General features: G+C 50.2%; 1 protein-coding gene across 6 annotated transcripts in view; it reads left to right on the top strand.

The window, feature by feature from the left end:
* TDP1 (tyrosyl-DNA phosphodiesterase 1) overlaps positions 1-17,484 on the top strand; it is an 86,169-nt gene extending 68,685 nt beyond the window's left edge. For 5 of the 6 annotated variants that reach the window (XM_005666389.3, XM_003128683.4, XM_013978376.2 and 2 more), the window contains 2 exons: positions 10,174-10,282; positions 17,106-17,484. In XM_005666389.3, the coding sequence (XP_005666446.1) occupies positions 10,174-10,282; positions 17,106-17,179 (183 nt within the window). In that variant the 3' untranslated portion in view covers positions 17,180-17,484. The remainder of the gene's footprint in view (positions 1-10,173; positions 10,283-17,105) is intronic. The other variant, XR_001298092.2, reaches the window with a different exon arrangement.

The raw sequence follows: 22,076 nt of genomic DNA on the forward strand, positions 1-22,076 counted from the left end.
CGCGCCGTCCTCGCTGCTGCCGTTCTGCATTTACAGTGACTGCAGGCTTGGGTCTGCCCTCCGTGCCGCTCTCCCCCAGCCCCATGCCTCAGCAGGGATTGGGTCTGCCCTCCCTCACCTCCCACCCCCAGCCCCTTCCGTGGCGAGGGTGGGAAGTGGCAACTTACTGCCAGAGGGTTTCACCCTCTGACGCGTGTTTTATCCGCAGCAAGCCATTAAAGGGGATTTTGCAACATAGGACTTTGTCCTTAACTACGGTAGCTTATCTGCATCATTTATTTTTCTGTGGAGCTTCTGGAAAAGTCGTAGACCTTTGTTGGGCCCTCACAGAATTAACGTTCATGGCCATGACTTTGAGGGCAGCCCAGAGCTCTGTGCCAGGAGGTAATCTGTCATCTTGCCAAGGTTATGGGAGCACAGAGTGAGACCCTTAACTCGTGAAGGAGAGGCTGCCCCTCCGGAGTGCACCCCAGGCTCGTCGCTGGACATGCTGGTGCCTGCGAAGGACGACCTCTTGCGCAGCTGGCCCCACAGGCCCCGCGCGCCTTCTCTCTGTGGGCACTGGAGGGGGAGGACATGGGGTCTTTCTTCTCAGGAAGCTCACGGGTATTTATTAAGCTCACACAAGTTACAGAGTACGTGATGAGAGCTGCGGGGCCCTCAAAACAGACGGATTCTGAAGAGAGAGCGTGAGCCGTCTCCCTGCGGGGCAGCTCCTTTACTGAGATGACGTGTGACCAGTCTTGAAAAACGAGTGTGCGCTCAGGCCACTTTTGGGGGCGATGAGGCTTCCAGCCAGAGGGAGCCGTGCCCGTTCTAGTCGAGAAACCGCGCACAGGTCCAGTGCCTGGAAGGGGCTGGGAGCTAGGCCTGAGCCAGGCAGCAGCCCTTTTCTGAAGGAAGTTAGCGAGCAGGACACGCTGGGGTTGGACTTGGTCCCATGCAGATAGTAAAAAGCCATCAGGTTTTAGTGGTTAGTGGTCTCATCGGGCCAATTTTCAGAAAATTTGAATCTGATGAAACATTTATCTCCGGTTATGATTGTAATGTCATTTCCATTAATGAAAGGTCCTTGAGGATGATGGCCTTACAGATGTCATCAAAACCATTGTCGTCATCACTTACACCATACAGTCCCAACCCTCTCATCATTAATGAATTCCTCTCAGCAGCACCCCACTGCCCCCCGCCCCTGGCCGTGGGTCTGGGAGTTCCTCCACCACTCCTCCCCCTCCCCCACCTGTGGTCAGTCCCTGGCCTTGGCATCCCCAACTCCTTACTGCTGCTAGGTGAGCTGTCACTTCTGGCCACCCCTGCTGCATGTCACGTCCTGCTGCAGTGGCCTCCTGGCCCACTTCCTAGACCGCCTGGCTCCGTTCCTAGCCTCTTGGCCCCCTGCTGCTGGAACATCTGTAGACTGAGAATCCAGTGGTCGCCCACCCACTTCAAATCCTGTGAGATAGGAACCAGGCTTCTTGGCATGGCCTGCTCTTCCCTTCATGCCCCGACTCCTGGCTCCTCAGGCCGGACTGCTTCCCTCTCACTCCTGGTCCCCCATATTCCAGCCACACAGTGAAGAGCCAGAACCAGCAGGACACTTGGATGCCCAGAGAAGAGGCCGACTCCGAGGGATTGGCTCACACTGTTTTGGAGCAAGCTGGAGACCAGGGCTGGAGACCCAGGAGGACTGGAGACCCAGGAGGGGTGGAGACCCAGGAGGACCCGAGACCCAGAATGGCCGGACACCCAGGAGAACTGGAGACCCAGGAGGGCCGGACATCCAGGAGAACTGGAGACTCAGGAGGACCAGAGACCCAGGACAACTGGACACCCAGGAGGACCGGAGACCCAGGAGAACTGGAGACCCAGGGCCGGAGACCCAGGAGGACTAGAAACCTACGAGGGCTGGAGACCTACGAGGGCTGGAGACCTACGAGGGCTGGAGACCAGGGCCAGAGACCCAGGAGGGCCGGAAACCCAGGAGGGCCGGAGACCCAGGAGGACGAGAGACCCAGGAGGGCTGGAGACCAGGGCCAGAGACCCAGGAGGGCCGGAGACCCAGGAGGATGAGAGACCCAGGAGGGCCGGAGACCCAGGAGGGCTGGAGACCCAAGAGGATGAGAGACCTAGGAGGATGAGAGACCCAGGAGGGCCGGACCCCCAGGAGAGCCAGAGATACAGGAGGGCCAGTGGTGTAGGTCCAGCCGAGTCTGAAGGCGTGAGGACCAGGAGGTGATGCTTCTGTTCCGGGTCTGAGTTTAGCAGTGGACGGATGTCCCAGCCAAGCAGCCCTTCCTCCACTTCTTTCTAGTACTCAGAGCCCCCACTGACTGGATGGTGCCACCCACATTGGGGAGGGGTCATCTTTACTCAGTCCCCTGATTCAGGTATTAATCTCAGGCCAAAACTCCTTCAGAGTTTAACTGGTTACCTGGGTGTCCCATAGCCCAGTCAAGTTGACACAAAATGAACCACCACACCCCACTTCTCACCAGTCTTTTTTCATTTTTTAATTAAAGTATAGTTGATTGAGGACTTGGTGCCGTGGTGCAGTGGGTTAATGATCTGACTGCAGTGGCTTGGGTTGCTGTGGAGGTACAGGTTCGATCCCCTGCCCATTGCAATGGGTTAAGGATTTGACGTTGCCACAGCTGTGACGCAGGTTGCAGTTGTGGCTTGAATTTGATCCCTGGCCTGAGAACTAACATATGCCACAAATGTGGCCAAAAACAAAACAGAACAAAAAAAAAAAATAGTCATTTTACAATGTTGTGCTAATTTCTGCTGTACAGCAAAGCAGCGTAATTATACACATATATACATTCCTTACACACACACACACACACACACACACACACACACACACGTCTTCCTTTCCATCATGGTTTATCCCAGGAGATTGGATATAGTTCCCTGTGCTGTACAGTAGGACCTTGTTATCTATCCATTCTAAGTGTAACAGTTTGCATGTGCCTTTCTTTTATTTTTTTTCTTTTTACAACTGCTCCTGTGGTTTATGGAAGTTCCTGGACCAGGGGTCGAATTGGAGCTGCTGCTGCAGGCCTACGCCACAGCCACAGCAACGCCAGATCTGAGCTGCATCTTCAGCCTACACTGCAGCTTGCGGCAAGACCAAATCCTTACCCACTGAGCAAGGCCAGGGATCGAACCCACATTCTCACAGAGACAACGTTGGGTCCTTAACCAGCCGAGCTACAGCCGAACTCCCATGCCTCTACCTTTCTCTCCAGTCTTAATGTGTATTAGGAATGACCCTCGAGGCCTCCAAGCCACCTGCCTGTGAGTCCCCACTCCCAGTACTCCTCCTCTGCACCCCATAGCCTTCGAGTACCAGGGCCGTTCATGTGTCCCCTGTACTGGGGTTGTTGACGTGTGTGTCTCCTTGGCTGGGCTGGGAGCTGTTCTTGCAGATGGCCTGGCACTCAGGAGGCTCGTGGTAAAGCCCCCTGGTTGCCATCGGCCCCTTGAGGCTCCTGGTGTACCCCGCCCTTTCTGTGAGGAGGACACAGGTGCAGGACAGTGGCTGCCGAGACAACGTGAATTCGGTCCAAGGGCGTGTTGGGTGTAGCGGGTGCTTAAATGTGCTCACAAATCTGTGAGCTGTGGTGTAGGTCACAGATGCAGCTCAGGGATCCTTAACCCACTGATCGAGGCCAGGGATTGAACCCACATGCTCATGGATACTAGTCAGGTTCATTACCGCTGAGCCACAATGGGAACTCCAAAGACCTTATTTTTTTGTTTATTTTTTGGTATTTTTGTCTTTTGAGGGCTATGTCTCCATGGCATATGGAGGTTCCCAGGCTAAGGGTCGAATCAGAGTTGTAGCTGCCAGCCTACTGCCCGGCCACAGCAACACAGATCTGAGCCTCGTCTGCGACCTACACCACCCCTCACAGTACCTTCGGATCCTTAACCCATTGAGCAAGGCCAGGGATCGAACCTGCGACCTCATGGTTCCTAGTCAGATTCGTTTCCACTGCACCACAAGGGGAACTCCCAAAGACCTCTTTTTTTTAATGTCTAACATCCACTTATCAACTTTATGCTTTTTGAGTTGTCCCTCTAATTTAGGTGTATTTAACTTTTAGATTAGACTAATTCCTTTAGGCTCAGAGAGGTCTCAATTTAGGAAAGATCATCTTATGATCTCCAAGACAAGTGGCTGTATTCCAAACACTTGGGCATCTGCGAGCATTTCAGGGAAATGCAGGTATTCTCTATTGGAGCCTCGTGCGTTTGGGTGTTTATTGAGCACATACCTCGTCAGGCCCTGACGAGGCTGCCTGATTCTTTGTGTCTGGATTCCTTCTTCCTCTGGGCATGGTGCGCACACCATCTTAGCATCAGGGTTTGGTGTCCAGATGAGGGTCCTCCCTCCCTCCCTGAATGTCCTTGCGCTTGTCCCAGGACTGAGAGCTGGCTCAGCCCCTGCTGAGCCCCAGGGTCACCTGCTCTTGAGATGCCTGTTCTCTTTCCTGTGATTGGAATCAAAGATGCTTGAGCCAAATCCCCGAGAACTTTCAGTCTTCAAGTCTCTCTGTCTTTTCTCTGTTCGAGTTAAACTATTTTATAGTCCTTTTGTTGCCAAAAATGGCAGCATTCTAACAGTGGCTCTGGCTGGAAGAACCCCTAAAATTTACAAGAGCAGAGTGCCCATTGTGGTTCAGCGGATCTGGCATTGCTATGGCATAGGCCAGCAGCTGCAGCTCCGGTTCAACCCCTGGCCCGGGAACTTCCACATGCTGCAGGTGCGGCCCTGAAAAGAAAAAAAGTTTTAAATAAAAAATAACATTCACAACAGCCACCAACCTAACCCCCCTCATCCGCCCGGCACCCCCTCTGACCATCTGCGTTGGGCCCCACCCATGGGCTGGGGACGCTTAGGGTTTCCTGGAGGCCACAGCTGGGCCACACTGTTTCAAGTAGTGTTTCTGTAATCTCTCAAGTTCTCCCGCTCAGCTAATAGAGCCACGTCCTTCCACGCCACTGCTGCCACCACCCGTCCACACTCCACTGACACGTCTTATCCCATCCCCCTCCTTCTGAAGCTGTGTCTCTGCCCAGCCATCAGGGTCTGTATCTCTCTGCCTTTAAACCTCCCGTGGCGCCCTTTCCCCCACGGGACGACATCCAGTATCCTCTGTGTGGCAGCACGGTCTGCTGTGAACTGGCACAGTGAGCCTCCAGCTCCTTTGCCCCCACTGGCTGCACCAGTCCTGGGGCCCTGTCACCCACAAGGGTTGGTCGGTATAGGGGTGAGGTTGGTGTGGTAGCAAAAGCCATTTACTAATCGTGTGATCCTCTGCTCCTGCTTTCTGCCCAGTTAGAAACTCAGAAGTAACTCGGAAAGAGAAGGGACAAGCTATAGAGCAAAGTGGAGAGATCCCAGGGACCAAGAAAGGGAACTCGGCGTTCCCGCTGTGGCATCTCTGGAGCGCTGGGACACGGGTTCAATCCCCTGCCCTGCACAGTGGGTTAAGGAACCAGCGTTGCTGCATCTGCAGTGTGGGTTGCAATTGTGGCTCGGATGTGATCCCTGGCTTGGGAAGTCCATGTGCCGCAGGGCGGCCAAAAAAGATTTTTGAAAAGGGGATGCTCCTGGATCATGGAGTTTGAAGATTTGGGGACCTCAGATCCATAGGAACCAAAGTGACAGCAAGGATAGTGTTGGTTGTGATCCAGCTCACAGACAGACCCAACCTGTTCCTTTACTTCTGTGTCCAGCTGGGACTTGGGGACAGAATAGGATCATTTGAGAGTGAAGAGCAAGTGTTGACATCAGCGCCTGATACTTAGCAAGTGCTGAGCGCAGGTTACAGGGCCCATTACCAGAAGGGACGTAAACCAAGCTGTTCAGCAGAAGGGGAGGCTGAGACCGAGTCTGGAGTGAACCGAAATCTTGATGTCACAGCCGTGGCATCACGCTGTTACTTCTTTTCCCAGAGTGCACTGCTCCTTGCTCACACTCTCAGCCCCTTGCTTCTCAAAAACCCATCCTTCTCGGCCCCTGGGGTTTACCCTCCTCCGAGAAGCTCTTCCAAAGCCCCGACCGGGAGACAAACACAGTTGATCATATACTTGAAGGGGGACCAGAGAGCCCCCCCTTCCGGTAACCCACTTCCTCATCCATCAGTCCATCTTTGGTTAAACATGCTCCTTCTGGAAGGTTCATTGGTTTTACCCAGGAAAATTTGATAGCTTGGCCAGGATTTTACTACTGGAGGCTGCTACTCGGTTAGAGGCAACTAAAAAAATAAATTGTATCTCTAACTGAAATATGACCCTGTTCCTGGTTCTCTGTGATTGAGCTAAGCTGCCAGACCTAATCTGTCAACAGTGAGAACCAGCTCTCTGCCTCCCAGAGCTGATGACGGGAAAAGCCAGTAATTTCTCACGTGTGATTCATGTCCACCCTCTCACCTGGTGTTTTCTAAATGCATTGTCTTAACTGTCTTTTAAGTGTCGGTGCCTGGGAGGGTGCCTGCCTCTGTTTTGTAAAAATGCCACGTGGTACCACTGTGATATATAAATAATGATAATTAGAAGACAGCCTCAAATTATTTGACATCCAGATTGAAAAGGAAAGTGGTACTTTTTAAAATACATATATAATACCCTAGAATTTGAATCAGAAATGGCGTTCAAGAATAAAAAAGCATGTTGCTTCCTGTCAGACATAGATGGCTCCAAGCTTCTCATATGAGAAGTCGGCCACCACAGCTTGGCACCGCGGAGCCTCATAAAGACTCATATTCCTCGCCAGGTGCCTTTAAAAATGACCCTAGTAAGCCAGGAGCTAAAGAAGAGGGAAGGCATTTTTGCCTGAAACTCTATAAAGTATTTGGTAATCGTTATATCAGCATCATTTCCCAACCCCTGGCCTCTTTCCCTTTGAGAATGTCAAGAGCCAAGATTGCCAGAATTTGGCTCCTCCTGTCGTGGCGCCTCTTAAATGTGCAGGAAATTCTTCCCTTGTCTTGGCTCCTGGTGGATGAACGTGAGACCGTTCGCTTGCTTAGTGGAAGAAATATAGGACCAAAAATCAGAAAGGCAGGGTTAGTTTCTGGCCTTGCTGCATCATAGCCGTGGGGCCTCGGGCAAATAGCCTGCAAATTTCTTTCCTCCTCTGCACAGTAGGAGTGATTGCATCACCTAGAACACCCTGAGAATGCGTCTGTTATATGGATTTACTGTCACTCGCAGTCATTGCTCTAAATAACTTAACCTCACCATAGCCGTGTATGTACATAGATAAGGAAACCCAGGCCCAGAAAGGTTAAGGAACTTGCCTAGAGTCACACAGTAATTAAGCGAGATACAAAAGTTAAAAGATGACCAGGATTGTCCCCAGATCCGGAATGTGTTGAAGGTAAGACCCAAGGAGGGACGCCAGTGCTGACTGTGCAGAAGGTGGTCCAGCAGCCCACTAGGGAGGGAGGAGGGGTGGGGCAGGGCCGGCCGCAAAGCCCTTGCCTTCCGGTCCCTGGTCTCCGCGTTCCCTCCCTGCCCTGCCCTGCCCTCAGATGTCCCTGCCTTTTATCACCTTTTCCTTCCATCTCTTTCAGACCCGTTTCTTTCTTTCCGTTGCTCATCCACATTCCCTCGCTTACATCTCATCGTTCGTCGTGATACTTACGCTCGCATCCCCTTTCCTGTCTCCTCCATTGCGCGTTCTTGTCTCGCAGCTCCGACGCCCCCGGGTCCGATCCCCGCGCCAGTCTGCCTTTACAGAGGCGCTTTTCTGTTCAGAATCCTCCTGCAGCTCCTCACTGTGTGTCCGAGTAAAGACCACGCTCTAACCAGCGTCCCGTGACACCCCGGGTTGTGAGGGGAGGATAACCAGCTCAAACCTGCTTCAGGCAGGGCTGAATCCAGGGGTGGGGGCGGTTCAGTTCTGAGGCCCACTTCTGTGGAAGGACATGAGACCCCTCCCCCACCCCCAGCAGCTTAGGGCTCACACCTCAGCAGCTCCCCAGAGAAGGATGGTCTCGTCTTTAACCCCTGACTCGGGCCACATGCCCATCCCGAGTCACTGTGGCCGGGAGATGGGCCTGCTTGTACAGGTAGAGCTGCAGGCGGCCACACGCTTCCACACAGAACCCGCTCCAGTCTGGCTGACTTTCTGCCCAGTGTCCCCAGCCCTCTCCTCGCCACCCCTGTGGAAGGCTGGCTCTATGCTTTCCCAGCCCTGCCTTTGGTCAGGCCAGTCTCTCCATATTTGTTCCCTGCCAGCTCTCTGTTTATCAAAATGGTAGCCATTTTCAAGGCCTAGCAAAAATATTTACCACAGAGCCTTTTCTTAACCAGCCTCTGCTCAGAGGTCATTTCGGCCTTTTCTGCCCAGAGTTTGCTCCAGGCGTCTGTCCTGTGTCACCTTTTGCTGTGCCTCTAGCCACTGCCTTGCAAGGTGCTGTCACCCATACCTTCCTGTGGGTCTCACCCGCACAAAGCACTTCGCTGCATCTGCTTCTGTGCAGCCACCTGTCAAGTAAGCAGGGGAGGTGCTTTAATCCCAGCTCAGACCCCAGCCGTGCACCAGGACTGGTGCTGGGTGCTGAAGTGAGAAACGGTAATAAGATAACGTCCAGAAGCTTATTACTCCAGTTTTACAAATGAGGAACTTGAGGCCTAATGAGTAAGTGGTCAAGTGTCTCACGAACCGTCTTTTTTTAGTTTCCACAACACGCAAGATCTGCCCCGTCTCGGCCTTTGCAGATGCTGTCCCCTCCCCCTGGCACGTCATGATTTCTCCTCATCTGACCAAACCCTACTCATCTTTCAGAGTTTAATTAAATGTCACTTTTTTGAGCTCCCTGGTGGTCTAGCAAGTTAAGGACCTGGCATTGTCACTGCTGTGGCTTGGGTTCTACCCCTGGCCCAGAAGCTTCACCATGCCGTGGGTATAACCCCTACCCCCCAAAAAAATCACTTTTTAGGGAGCCTTCTGAGTGTCCCCTGCCCCCAAGTCTGAAACAGGCCTTCTCTTCCCTCCTAGTCTTCCTCTGCTTTTCTTCATAGCGTTTATCACAAATGGAAGCTCTTTATCTCCCTCTTCTACATTCATTTGTTTAACGCCTCCCCACCAGACTGGACATCCCACGAGGACAGGGATTGTGACTGTTGTCATGGCTCCTGTACACTCAGTGTCTGGCACCTGTTCTGGACGCAGAAGAGGGACTCAAGAAATAATGTGTGGCATGAATGAGCCTTTCACAGAGCCCGTAGCTGCCAGCGCAGAGGCTCGGCTCAGACTGACCGAAGCCCAGGTCCACACAGCCCTGACTCTCCCCGCAGTCTCCACCGCGCCCGTGAGCAGCTCCCCTACTAAGTTCAAGTTACATGATCCCCAAGTTGAGCCCTGTGTTCCTAGCTCTTGGTGTGGGTTCCTAAGGCATCAGCACCGTTTGACATGGGGGGTATTCAGGAAAGGATGGATACGCATGTGGAAGGTGGCCAGAGGCCCGGGGGACAGCCTTGCAAAAACAGTGCCAGGATTATACGAGAGGCAGGCCAGGAGGTCACATCGGACACCCGTGCTGCTGTCTAGGTCCTATGTGAGGAGGCGGTGGCACTTTATACATCAGCCTGGGTGTGGCACCTTAAATTTGCACCCTGATTAAGTTAATACTAGCTGACTCTGGAGTTCTTGGGATGAACCTTCCATTTTGGTGGGTCTTGAAGAGTTCCCCCTTCTGCATTCCTATCACGTTACACTGAAACACTTTGGTTTTACATGAAAGCAACCCTTATTCCTCACCAGAGGGAGCAGCCTGTTACTATAGCAATAGTGAAAGTATTTCGAGGTATTTTTATTCAGTGTCTTCTACACACTCCCTGCAAACTGTCCTCAGAGGTTAGTAGAAATGGGCTGTAACATCCGAAATTGCTTTCCTCTTTTATCTTTATATCCTTTATTAAACTTCTGCAAACTTTGCTGTGTAATTTGTTTCCTGAAATTTGGACCTCTTATTTTTGGGAAAGAACAATTTGGGGAGGGTTGTAAATATGTTTGACTTAGCAAATGTCAAAAAATAGCTCTGAAATAATAACCTGAGTAGCTCTGGATTTTGTTGTACCATAAAAAATAATTGCTTCTTGAGATCTTTTTCCAGAGGATGGGATGCAATTAGAGATTCTGTGTGTCTGCAGGGCCTGGACAGCTTCAGAGTGAAGCAGAAATTCTTCTCAGGGAGCCAGGAGCCAACAGCCTCCTTTCCTGTGCCGTATGATTTGCCTCCAGAACTGTATGGAAGTAAAGGTGAGACACGGGCGAAAGAAAACCACAAGTGTATGTACCAAAGCAGGGGAAGCTACTGGGCTCTCAGGGGGAGCCTGGCTCATGGAATGCCCTGGAAGGGCAGGTTTGCAAATCCCCTTCACTGCCCCACGTGTGGCCACTGGAGCCACAGTTCTCAAACTGGTCCTCAAAAAGCTTCTTTGATTTACATGGGGTTTTGTAGTTATTGATATTTATCATGTCAAATTAAAACCAATGCATGTTTAAACATTAATTTATTTTAAAATAATAATGAACCCATCTATGTATTTAAAAATATAGTAACATGACTGTTCCCAAAAGTAATTAGTGAGGCAGATGGCATTGTTTACATGTTTGCAGACCCCTTTATTCTCTGGATTCTCAGAGCTGCTCTGTTGTGGTATCATGCCTGTCGTGTAGCCTCTGTACACTCGTGTGAAGGTGACAAATAGTGGTTTAATGTTAGGATGCCAGTAATTTGGACTTTACAGGCGCACACTCCCCCCCCCCCGACCCCTTTAAAAGAGAGTCCCCAGGGAGTTCCCATCATGGCTCAGTGGTAACGAACCTGATGAATATCCGTGAGGATGAGGGTTTGATGCCTGGCCTTGCTCAGTGGATTAAGATCCTGCGTTGCCATCAGCTGTAATGTAGGTTGAGGCGCAGCTCAGATCTGGCATTGCTATGGCTGTAGTGTAGGCCAGAAGCTACAGCTCCAATTGCACTCCTAGCCTGGGAACTTCCATATGCCGCAGGTGCAGCCCTAAAAAGACAATAGATGGATGGATGGATGGACGGACGGATGGACAGACGGATGGGTGGGCAGGCAGGCAGATAGGAGGCCTCCAGGCCACACTCTGCAAACTGCCGCCTGAGGCTGGGACTTGAAGGGCAGTGACCAAAAACACAAGAGAAAGCCAGTGGCCACCGGGCTCAGGTCACCAGAGTGGTGGAGGAAGGCTGGCTGGGGCAGGTGGCATCACCTCCATCCTGTGGTCTGCCAGCTGCAGTGCTGCTCTTCCCAGCCCCAGAAAGTCTGTCTTTGAGGCGAGTTCTTATTCGGCCAGATTCCCACAGGAGGAGTTGTGTGTTCGGACAGACTTACTACTTTTCAGTGGCGGATTCTCACAGCACCACAGCCAGCAGATCTTCCCCAGAGGGTGGAGCCTCTGCAGGCAGCCAAATTATAATCTGTGAATCTTGAGTGAAGGCTGAATGTGAACAGAGCAAACCTGGTTTTTGATTGGAAAGTTTGAATGACATCACGCCATTAAATATTCCAAAACCTCAGACTCCTTCCCAGAGCCCGCCTGGCCCAGTGACTCCCTTCTTTCCCTGGACAGTGCTCCTTGGACTCTAGCTGCTTCCCTGCCTTGATTGCCCTCTTGGCTTTCACTGGGACCTTCTAATGAACGCTTTTCTCTGATTGTATTGGCCTGTCTGACTAAGTGCATCCTGCCCCCTGCAGGTGACATCATCTGATAGTCAGGTGGGCACTAAGTTTCAGAAGGCATTCTTGTTCCCTTCTTTCCAAGCCCTGTGCATTCTTCTGAGTCTTAAGTGTGTCATAAATTCACACACCTTCATTTTTCACTAGCACATAGAGGTTTTACCAGAATTTCAAGGCATCCGCAACCACTCCTCCCCAGCCCCAACACACAGGTGGAAAACACTGCACTAGAGCCAGGCCCTGTTTATGCGCCAACCTGACAACTTACTAAGTGACCTCAGGCAGTGGTTTGCTTTCTTTAGGCCTTGGTGTCTCTCTTTGCAAAAGGAGAAAATACGAGTGCCTAGCCCCCTGTCAGAGGGTGACTGAGAGGAGGACTAGACCTAGCACCCAACCACGTCCCGCTCAGAGCTGGCAGTCAAATACTGTCCTGTTTGGAGTTCCCGTTGGGGCTCAGCGGTAACAATCCCAGCTAATATCCATGAGGATGCGGGTTCAATGCCTGGCCTCGCTCGGTGGGTCCAATCGGGTGTTGCCGTGAGCTGTGGTGTAGGTGGCAGACACCGCTCTGACCTGGCATGACTGTGGCTATGGTGTAGGCCGGCAGCGGCAGCTCCAATTTGACCCCTAGCCTGGGGACCTCCGTATGCCGCAGGTGCAGCCCTGTGGATTGCCATTCGTTCCTGCCCCTTCCCTTAGTGAGCTGATGATGGGAGAGCCTGAGGCTTATGCGGGACAGTCCCCAACCCTGGACTGACTTGACCCCGTCACCTTCCCTCTTCCAGCTTGTGCTGCACCTTTGTATTTCTCCCTTTTTTTCTTTTTTTTTTTTTTCCCCAACCTGAGTTCTCCTAAATCAACACACTGGAGGCAGGAGCTAACTGCGATGGCCTTAGGCTTAACCTAAGGTCTGGCCTTGGGCCTACTGCCCCCAGCCTGGAACCTTGATTGGAATTCTCCCCAGTTGCTTTAATTCTAATCTCCAAAGGACTTTAAAAGCAAGAAAGGAAGAGATAGAGGAACTTTTAAAATATCCTGAGGTCTAGAGTTCCTGTTTTGGCGCATGGGTAAGAAGCCAACTGCGCGACCTCAAAGGCGCAGGTTTATTCCCCAGCCGGGCGCAGTGAGTTTAAGGATCCGGCACTGCCACACCTGTGGCATAGGTCACAGCTGCGGCTTGGATTCAGTATCTGGCCGGAAATGCCGTAGCCGCAGGTACAGGCAGAAAATAAAATATCCTTAGGTCCCCTCAGTTCCAACAGAAAAGGGATTTCCAAGAACTTAAAAGTTAACAACTAGGTAGAGTCTTGGACCTGTAATGAAAATGGTAAGCCTTTTATCTGGACAACAAGCAGAAGTTTTCTTGTTTAGCTGAGTTTTCTATTTTTTACACACTTCCTTTGAGATATATTTGAGGGAAAAGTTCCCACTGAGGCAGAGCAGGTTAAGATCTGGCGTTGTCTCTATGGCAGGGCAGGTGCTGTGCCCAGCCGCGTTAAGGATCTGGCATTGCGGCAGCTGTGGCTCAGATTCGGTCCCTGGCCTGGGGAATATTCACATGCCACGAGTGTGGCCATTTAAAAAAAAAAAAAAAAAAAAGCCATCTACGAGAGATTGGAGCATTTTAATTTTTTAGCGGTACTGTTTTAACTTCCACATTGCTTTAGTAGCATGTAGAATAATGACAGGAATTCAGATACCACCATTTCCTGTAAAGGCATCATTCAGGGGAGTCATGGGCACTATAAAAAGGCATTTTGCCAAGATTTGGAAAAGTTGAGTGGTTAAGAACCTTTTAGAAGCACTTTGTTTGCAGAAGTAATTTTCAAGTCACTCTAATATGTGTAAGATCTTGTTCAGTATTTTTTGTGTAAGTCAGCAGACTATATGAAAAGCTTAGCAAAGAAATACACTGCTCGGAACAAATCACACAGTTCAATACAAGAGATACCAAGAAATTGATCAACTAAAGCAAAGACTCAACAACAGGTGTACCTGCTTCGTGCAGTGCTCACCTCTCAGTCTCTCAGCACAGGTGTATCTTGGAGAACCTACTGTGCGCAGGCACTGGTTAGCATTCAGAATGGATCAGTGAACCACACACACAAAGCCTTGCCCAGCTCGAATTTATATCACTCCTCTCATGAAAAGTTACTTAACCAAACACATTTTTCTGATAGGAACTGCATTTTTCAAAGAAAGCTCCTATAAAGCAAAGTCACCATTTTAAATCGCGCCCTATACCACTACCCTGTGCGCTGTAGCCTGGAGGGCCGAGTTCTGGAATGACAGAGATGTAAGATGCACGCAGTCCCTGACCTCAGAGACCTGCAGAGACCCTCTCCTGCCCTCTCCTGCCCTCCCCAGGCTGGCCCCTCCCCGCCCCTGCCACGGCCCGCACGTAGGTCTCACCTGGGCTGTGCTGCCGTTTCCTGGTTCCGCGCTTCTCCCCCTCCCCTTGGATGCCGAGTTCCATGTGGCCTGCCGCCAGGCTCACCTGCTGATTCCCTCTCATTTAAATCCTTCCATCATATTCCAGAAAAAAAGACCAGTTTCTCATCCCCTTTAGCCTCAGGTCCCAAGCAGATTGTGTCAAGATCACGTTTAGAACTTGACGAAGGTGCCCACCTTGACGAAGCAAGGTCACTGGGTCGAGGGGGCGGGGGGGGGGGGGCGTGTTCCTGGGAAAATGCACCAGCAGTTCCCACCTGAGGCTGGTCAGGGGCCTGCTGGCGGACTTGGTGGGGTTCAGCAGTCCAGCAGCCGGCCCCACCCGCGGGTCTGCCTGCCCTGCTGCACCTGAGCTTGAGAGGCCCTCAGCTTCGGCTAACAGTCCCTGGCATCTGACCAAAACTAAGCCGTTTCTCCGAATCCACGTGTGACTGGACCATGAGGCAGGCCGTTCTCAGGGGACCGTTTGAGAGGATTGCCTAAAATGGGCTTCCATCCAGGCCGATGAGTGGTAATGCTGATGCCCGGTAGTACGGGGTGAAAAGCCACAACAGAACCACAGCCCCCCTCTTTTCCCCTCCCTGTTGGCCTTTTCTGTGGCTTTCCCCGAGGTAGCGGAGGGCCTTCCAGCAGCCTGTGAGATGCAGCCATTTGCTCATTTGTAAAGCAGAGCATCAGGGGGATTTGCAGGAGGGTGGTTCCCAGGTCCTCTCTTGGTTGTTGCTGGCTATTTTTGAAGGAAAGGAGTACGGGCACCCCTCAGGATCCAAGGGGCATTGGACCCAGGACCAGCCTTGGATACCACATCGGCAGATGCTCAGTTCCCATGGTCGGCCCTCTGTATCCACGGCGCCGCATCCCCAGATTCAGCCAACCACTGTCCCATGTACGTGTTTATTGAAGACAGTCTGCATGCAGGTGGACCCTCACAGTTCAAGGTGTTCGAGGGTCCCTGTAAATGCAGTGATGGTCTCTGAGTTATGGGTTCTCACTGTGTGTGTCACAGGTCCTGCACTGCTGAAGAATCTAATAGCCATTCATGTAGCAAGGATGGGGCTGTCCCCTGCCTTGGAGCTGAAGCAGAGCAATTTGCAGGAGAAAGGGTAAATACAGGGACGTCCAGTCACAGAAGATGGTGTTTGCAGTGGAAGAGAGCAGGGGCTTTCTTAAGGCCAGTGAGTAGCCAGGGACTCGAGCCTTCAGCCCTGCCAGTCCCTCACCTCTTAAAAAACAAGCACGTATGGAGTTCCCATCGTGGCGCAGCGGAAGTGAATCCAACAAGGAACAATGAGGTGGCGGGTTCGGTCCCTGGCCTCGCTCAGTGGGTTAAGGATCCAGCGTTGCTGTGAGCAGTGGTGTAGGTCAAAGAAGCGCCTCAGATCCCACTTTGCTGTGGCTCTGGCGTAGGCCAGCAGCAGCAGCAGCTCTGATTGGACTCCTAGCCTGGGAACCTCCATATGCCACAGATGTGGCCCTACAAGGACAAAAGACAAAAAAAAAAAAAAAAAATAGAAACAAGCATGTAACACAGGCCCAGGTTTACGGCTGTCCAACAAGCTTGTTATTTAACGAGAAGTGCAGTCGCATGCTTTCCAACCATCCCAAGGCCAAAGGCAGAGGACCGGGTTCTGATAACTTGTTGCCATCTCTGGCGTGCTTTTCCTGCCCGCGCTGCTGTGTGCGTGCTCACTCAGTGATTATTCAACACAAACAGCAGGGCTGCGCGGAAAGAGGGCAGATACCATTGTTTGCCAGGCCAGCCTCCAAGCTACCATCTGCCTCTGTTCAGGAAAAGGAGAAAGCCTCCCCCAGGGGCGGTTGGCAGAGCTGAGCAGCGGCTGCAGGCCGACGACCCATCTCCGCTGACCCCGCTCAGCGCTCCGTTTACATTAAGCACGAAGCCCTTCAGAGCTGTTCCAGCTCAGCTGTCATATTTATCAGGACAATAATATAGGGGAGGGGGTATTTGTAATCCTAGCAATATATTCACACTCACCCCATCATTAGGGTTCTTTTGCCATAGTTCAGTTCCGGCAGTAACAATGCATGGTAAAAGCAGTTCTGATTTTTTCAATTTTTGAAACATCCCCTAAAAGGAAGGAAAGTTCGCATTTATTGAGCACTTACAACATGTCGGGGACTTTCACAGATATGCTCTCATTATGCTTCACAATAAACCTGGGCGTTTGCTAATGTAATTAGTTCCCATTTCACAGATGGGGAACCTGAGGCCCAAATACGCATGCCTCTCCCAGGGTGCAGAGCAGGATGAAGGCAGGATTTGAACCTAGGTCGTCTTTGCATGCTATTCCAAGGGTTGTTGCTTCCCTCGACGTCAATCTGTAGTCATTATACAGAGACCTCCAGACCTCATCAATCATTAGTCTTCAGTTACAGAAGAAAACCATTTCGGGGATGTGACGCTGGCGTCTGGCTTCTGTGCAGCGATGACCAGCTGAGAGCAGAAACGTGGCCCTTGACTGTAATTGTCATGACCGTTGGTCTCTCCAGCTTAGAACAAGGGCTGCGCTTGGTTAGATTCTCTCTGTGCCGGATGCTGGGTCTTGCCTACCACATGGACTCAGCTCATTTAATCCTCGGGACGGCTCCATGAATTAGGCACGGGTAAGGAAACCAAGGCCCAGAGAGGAGAAGGGACGTGTCAACCTAAGTGGCAAGCGGGCACTCACCCCCAGCTTCAGCCTGCTCCCTCGCCCACTCGCCGTCTTAGTGAACCTTTCCTCCAAGCCGTTGTCTGGAAGGACCCACTTCAGGGCCGGGTTCAGAAGAGGCTCTTTATGATTTGCAGACTCTGGCCCAGGAGTCATTTTATCCCATCAGGTGACTGCATTTTCTATAATCCTATTCCAATTCAATCCTATTACTCATGTAATCTGTTTCTCCCCACCCCCACCTCCCCAGATCGGCCATGGATTTGGAACATTCCTTATATGAAAGCACCCGATACACACGGGAACATGTGGGTCCCCTCCTGAGAGCCGTAAAGCACAGTGAAATTGAAGTGTGAAGCTGAAGCGTGAGCCATCGAGCCCCCGGCGTTGGATGTTCTGTTTGTACTGGATGTTCACGTCCCTTGATGAACAATGTCCCTTATCTGCCGCCGCCCCCGTCCCTCCCATAAAACCCTTTGCAGAGGTCAATTTCAAACATGGATGTTGGTTATCCTTTGAATGGTCCCTCTTAACATTCTCACTTTAAAAAAATTACATATATTTTCCTAATTCCCTTTTTTATGCTTTGGAATGCAAGCTATTAAACTTGACGATGTTAAAAGAATAGAGAGATGCAGTGATCCTCTCAGTGACGCGGACTCTGAAGGTGGGGTCGGCGCCTCCGAGGTGAAGGTTGACTGTGAGTTGTGCTCTTTGTTCAGCTGAAACTGTCCAGAGCAGGAATGTGACGTCTCGGCTTTCTGAGCGTGTCTCGCGTGGCTGGACAGGAGTCTGGCGTGTGTCACGGAGGCTGGCGTGGCTCCCCCCGCAGTGAGCCGTCCTGACTGTCATCACGGTGCAGCTTCACAGGACATTTCTGCACTCCCTGCCCCCCAGCCCCGTGCTGGCTGCTCCCCACTTACAGGCAGACCTCCAGCCCTCTCCTCACCCATTCCCCACAGCACACCGGGGTCTCCTCCAGCCCCACAAATTTCCAGAAAGCACAGCTCACAGAACTATACAAAAGCACACAAGCACTTCCCTCAGAAAATTGCCAACCTGGCTGGTGACTTAAAAGAAGTCACGTGCCATCTTGACCCCCTCGCTCCCAAATGGTCTGCCATCAGCTTCTTTCCTGGGGTGGGGCGGGGGGTGGAGAAGGGATTTTTCAAATACTTTTTATCCTCATGCTCCTGGGAGAAGGTGCCTGGTTTTTAACTGTAGTTGATAGAAATCAGCCTCAAGAGTTCACTGATTTGGGCGGCTGTGTTTTTTCTGCATAGTAATGGCAATCACTGATGTTTTCTGAGCTCTTCCTATGTTTCAACATGTCTACGTAAGTGCTCATTTAACCTGCGCCTCAGCCTTCTCTGAAATAACATCCGTAAGTTCCCCCCAGTAAGCAATGGAGACAAGCTCCACTTTCCTGGGTTCTTGTGTCGAAGTTACATGGTTGCCCTTAATAGACGTTATTAATCTCATAGGACTTTTCAAATGAATGCGGTTTCTGCTTCCATATGCTTAAAATAAGGATCTTTGATTTTGTCACAGCCTTTTTCCCCCCATGAAAGTAAAAATTCACTTTCTAGGAAACAACACTGAATTTTATTTGTTCCAGTGTGAAACCAGTTTTGGACGATCTGATTCAAATCTTAAGACATTTGACTTCCCTCCTTACTCTAGAGTTAGAAGTGTTAACTCACCCCATCATCCCCAAGATTTCCTTGAGAGTTCTTGCTTTTGACTGATGAACACCTCAAAAAAAAAAAAAAGGTTAAGTAGGCATTCTTCATTATATTCATAAAACATGCCAATTATATTGATGCATGAATGATATGAATTGTAACACCAGCGTATAATGACAGAAGCCTGTGCAGGAACTCAGGGACTGGCAGAAATAAATTAGTTCGACTACTGTATATGATTAAATCCAAAATTCTATTGACGCTGTCATGCATAGGTCAGATCCCATTAAGGTAAAATCTTTGAAAAGTATCCCAAGTTTAGTAGCCCATTAATTTCAAGCAACACCCAAGGCAAACCCACTACGAACAAAACTAATTTCTTGTTTTGTTTCCATCAACTAGTAATAAAGTGGCCCTTGCTTACGTAGTAAGAGTCACACTCAAAAACAAAAGATGGGAGTTCCCATCATGGCTCAGCAGAAATGGATCTGATTAGTATCCATGAGGATGCAGGTTCAATCCCTGGCCACGCTCAGTAGGTTAAGGATCTGGCATTGCCATGAACTGTGGTTTAGGTTGAAGACGCGGCTTGGGTCTGGCTTTGCTGTGGCTCTGGCGTAGGCTGGCAGCAACAGCTCCGATTAGACCCTTAACCTAAGAACTTACATATACCTCGGGTTCAGCCCTAAAAAGACAAAAAACAAAGAAAAAAAAAAAAAAACAGCTGAGACAGAGGCCAGGAAAGGGGCTCCTAGGAGATACCAGCAGCCCAGTGTGAAGGCAGAGACCACCTCTGAGCCTGGTCTCTGCCCACTGGTCCCTGGGGAGTAACACTGAGCCGCAAGCACTGAGTACTTGCTATGTCCTAGGTACTGTTCTGTGTTTTAAACATACTAACTACCTGAATCTTCATAATAACCTGATCAAGGAGATATTATTATTACCCCCATTTTATGGATGGGGGAACTTAGAAAATTATCTGTCCAGAGCATCACACAGCTGGCAGGGGCAGAGCTGGAATTTGAATGCGGGCGGTACGGCTGTGAGGCAGCAGGTGTGACAGGTGTTCCAGCCTCAGGCACAGGTGCACTTTCATCCACTGGAACAGTGTGTGGCTGGCATGACAGAACCATCTAGCAGTACTTGAAATCAACCATGAAATGCCACCTTAGCAGGTGGGGCTGAGCTACTGAGTTACTTAAGCCAGAACCTGACAGGAGAGCCGATTCCTTTTAAGTGAGAACTTTGAGGGCTGAAAACTGCCTTGTTTAGTCTGTGCTATTAAGTGCTCTGAAACCTGGCATTTCTATTGACTCACTAGACCTAAACAAAGGAAAGGGGGTGCAGAGGATGCTTGAGAGGGGACGGTGAACGGCAGCCCAGGAAATCGGGAGCCTGGGATATGTTGAAAAGAGGGCTCCTCACATTTAAAGGCAGATGGTGAGCAATCACAGAGCCAAAGCATCACAAGTCTAGGTACCACTTCATTCTAGTTTTCACAGAGTTCCAAGCAAGTCTGTTTCAGTGCAGAATCCAGTTGCTGTGTATGAATGACCCCTTATTCTTTTTAGGTCTACCAGAAGCTCTCCTGAAACTACAATCTGATGTTAATTGGTTGAAGGCATTTGGTTCAATTTCTCCTGTTCCCTTTGTAGGAAGGTTTTCGGAGAGCCCAGCTGCAATGGCAGTTTTCTCAATGCACACAAATAAAGCGAAGCTCAGAAGGGAAAGACAAAGGAGAAATTGCGTCCGTAGGGAATTTATTATGGGTTGTGGCTGTCGTTAACTTTACATACATCATTACACCATGGGGTAGCTTATACCTCATTTTATGAGAGAAAAAATAAGGTTCAAGGTCACAGAGCTAGCATGTGTCCTTTTGTGGCCCTGAAGACACAGATGAAGCCACCCTGTATGTGATCTGGGTGGCTCTATGTTTATAGGTTCTTTAGAAATTAGCATTATGAGAGCTGAAGGCTGATTTTGTTTTCAGATCAGTGACATTAGTAAAACTTAAAAGCCTCTGACAATGTGTTATTTAATAATACTTTATCAATATTTTTATGAAAGAATAGTCAGGATGCCTTTACAATTACAGAAACCAGATTAATGAAGCTTGAGCATACGAAAGAGACTTTAACATGAGTTCAGCAAATGCCACAGTCATAATGTAACTGTCTGTCTCCAAGTCTCTCGGCTCTGCTTTCCAAAACATGGACATCTTTCCCAGGTCAGCTCTGTCCACCCGGAGGCTGAAATTCTGATTCCACCACCACCCCTAAGCTCCAGGATCCCATATTACATCCAGCCAGTCATTCTAGAGGAAATAAATACTTCTTTCCCAGTAGTGCCAACCGAAGCCCTCTGATACATCTGATTAGCTAGGTTGGGTCCTATGCCCATCCTCGATGCAAGCCTCCCAGACCATGGACTGCCTCTGCTGAGGAGGGATCAGTGCAGAGGTCTCCAAAGACAGGTGGAAAATGCTGAGGTCCACTCCAGGGCAAGAAGTATCTAGGGGGGAGTTCCTGTTGTGACTCAGCGGTAACGAACCTGACCAGTATCCTTGAGGATGCGGGTTCGATCCCTGGCCTCAATCAGTGGGTTAAGGATCCAGTGTTGTGGTGAGCTGTGGTGTCGGTCGCAAATGTGGCTGGGATCAGGCGTTGCCGTGGCTGTGGCAAAGGCTGGCAGCTACAACTCCAAATCAACCCCTATCCTGGGAACTTCCATGTGCTGCAGGGGCAGACCTAGAAAGACCAAAAAAAAAAAAAAAATCTAGTTGAAGTATTGATATTGTGCCAGAGGAAGCTTTTTATGTCTCATTCTTTTTTTTTTTTTTTTTTTTGACTTTTGACTTTTGTCTTTGTGAGGGCCTCACCGTGGCATATGGAGGTTCCCAGGCTAGGGGTCCAATCAGAGCTGTAGCCGCCAGCCTACACCACAGTCATAGCAACACCAGATCCAAGCCAAGTCTGCGACCTACACCACAGCTCACGGCAACGCCGATCCTTAACCCACTGACCAAACACACAACCTCATGGTTCCTAGTCTGTTTTGTTTCCACTGTGCCACAATGGGAACTCCTTATGCCTCATTCTTAAATAATGAGAGCAAGCGTGCAGGTTCTATTCAAAAGCAAAAGGACACCAAGAAGGAAATTCTAAAATCCGAGTTTCTCCAAAAAGCTGCATATATAAGGGAACCCTTGTAATGTGATTTGGAGCAATGACTTTTCAAACTTTGGGTCACAAGCCTTTAGTGACTCATGAATCAGTTTAGGGTGTCATGACCAGCACTTTTAAATGAAATATCATAGAAAATATCTGCGAGTAGCACAGAGGGAGGTTATTTTTGTTTCAGTGGGTTCAGGGTGACAATCTCAGATGCATTCCTAGGAGTTTCTATTGTGGCGCATCATTAACAAATCCAACTTGTATCCATGAGGATATGGTTTGATCCCTGGCTTCACTCAATGGGTTAAGAATTCAGCGTTGCTGTGAACTGTGATGTAGGTGATAGACACGGCTCAGATC

Source organism: Sus scrofa, chromosome 7, assembly GCF_000003025.6.
Source record: "Sus scrofa isolate TJ Tabasco breed Duroc chromosome 7, Sscrofa11.1, whole genome shotgun sequence".
NCBI lineage: Eukaryota > Metazoa > Chordata > Mammalia > Artiodactyla > Suidae > Sus > Sus scrofa.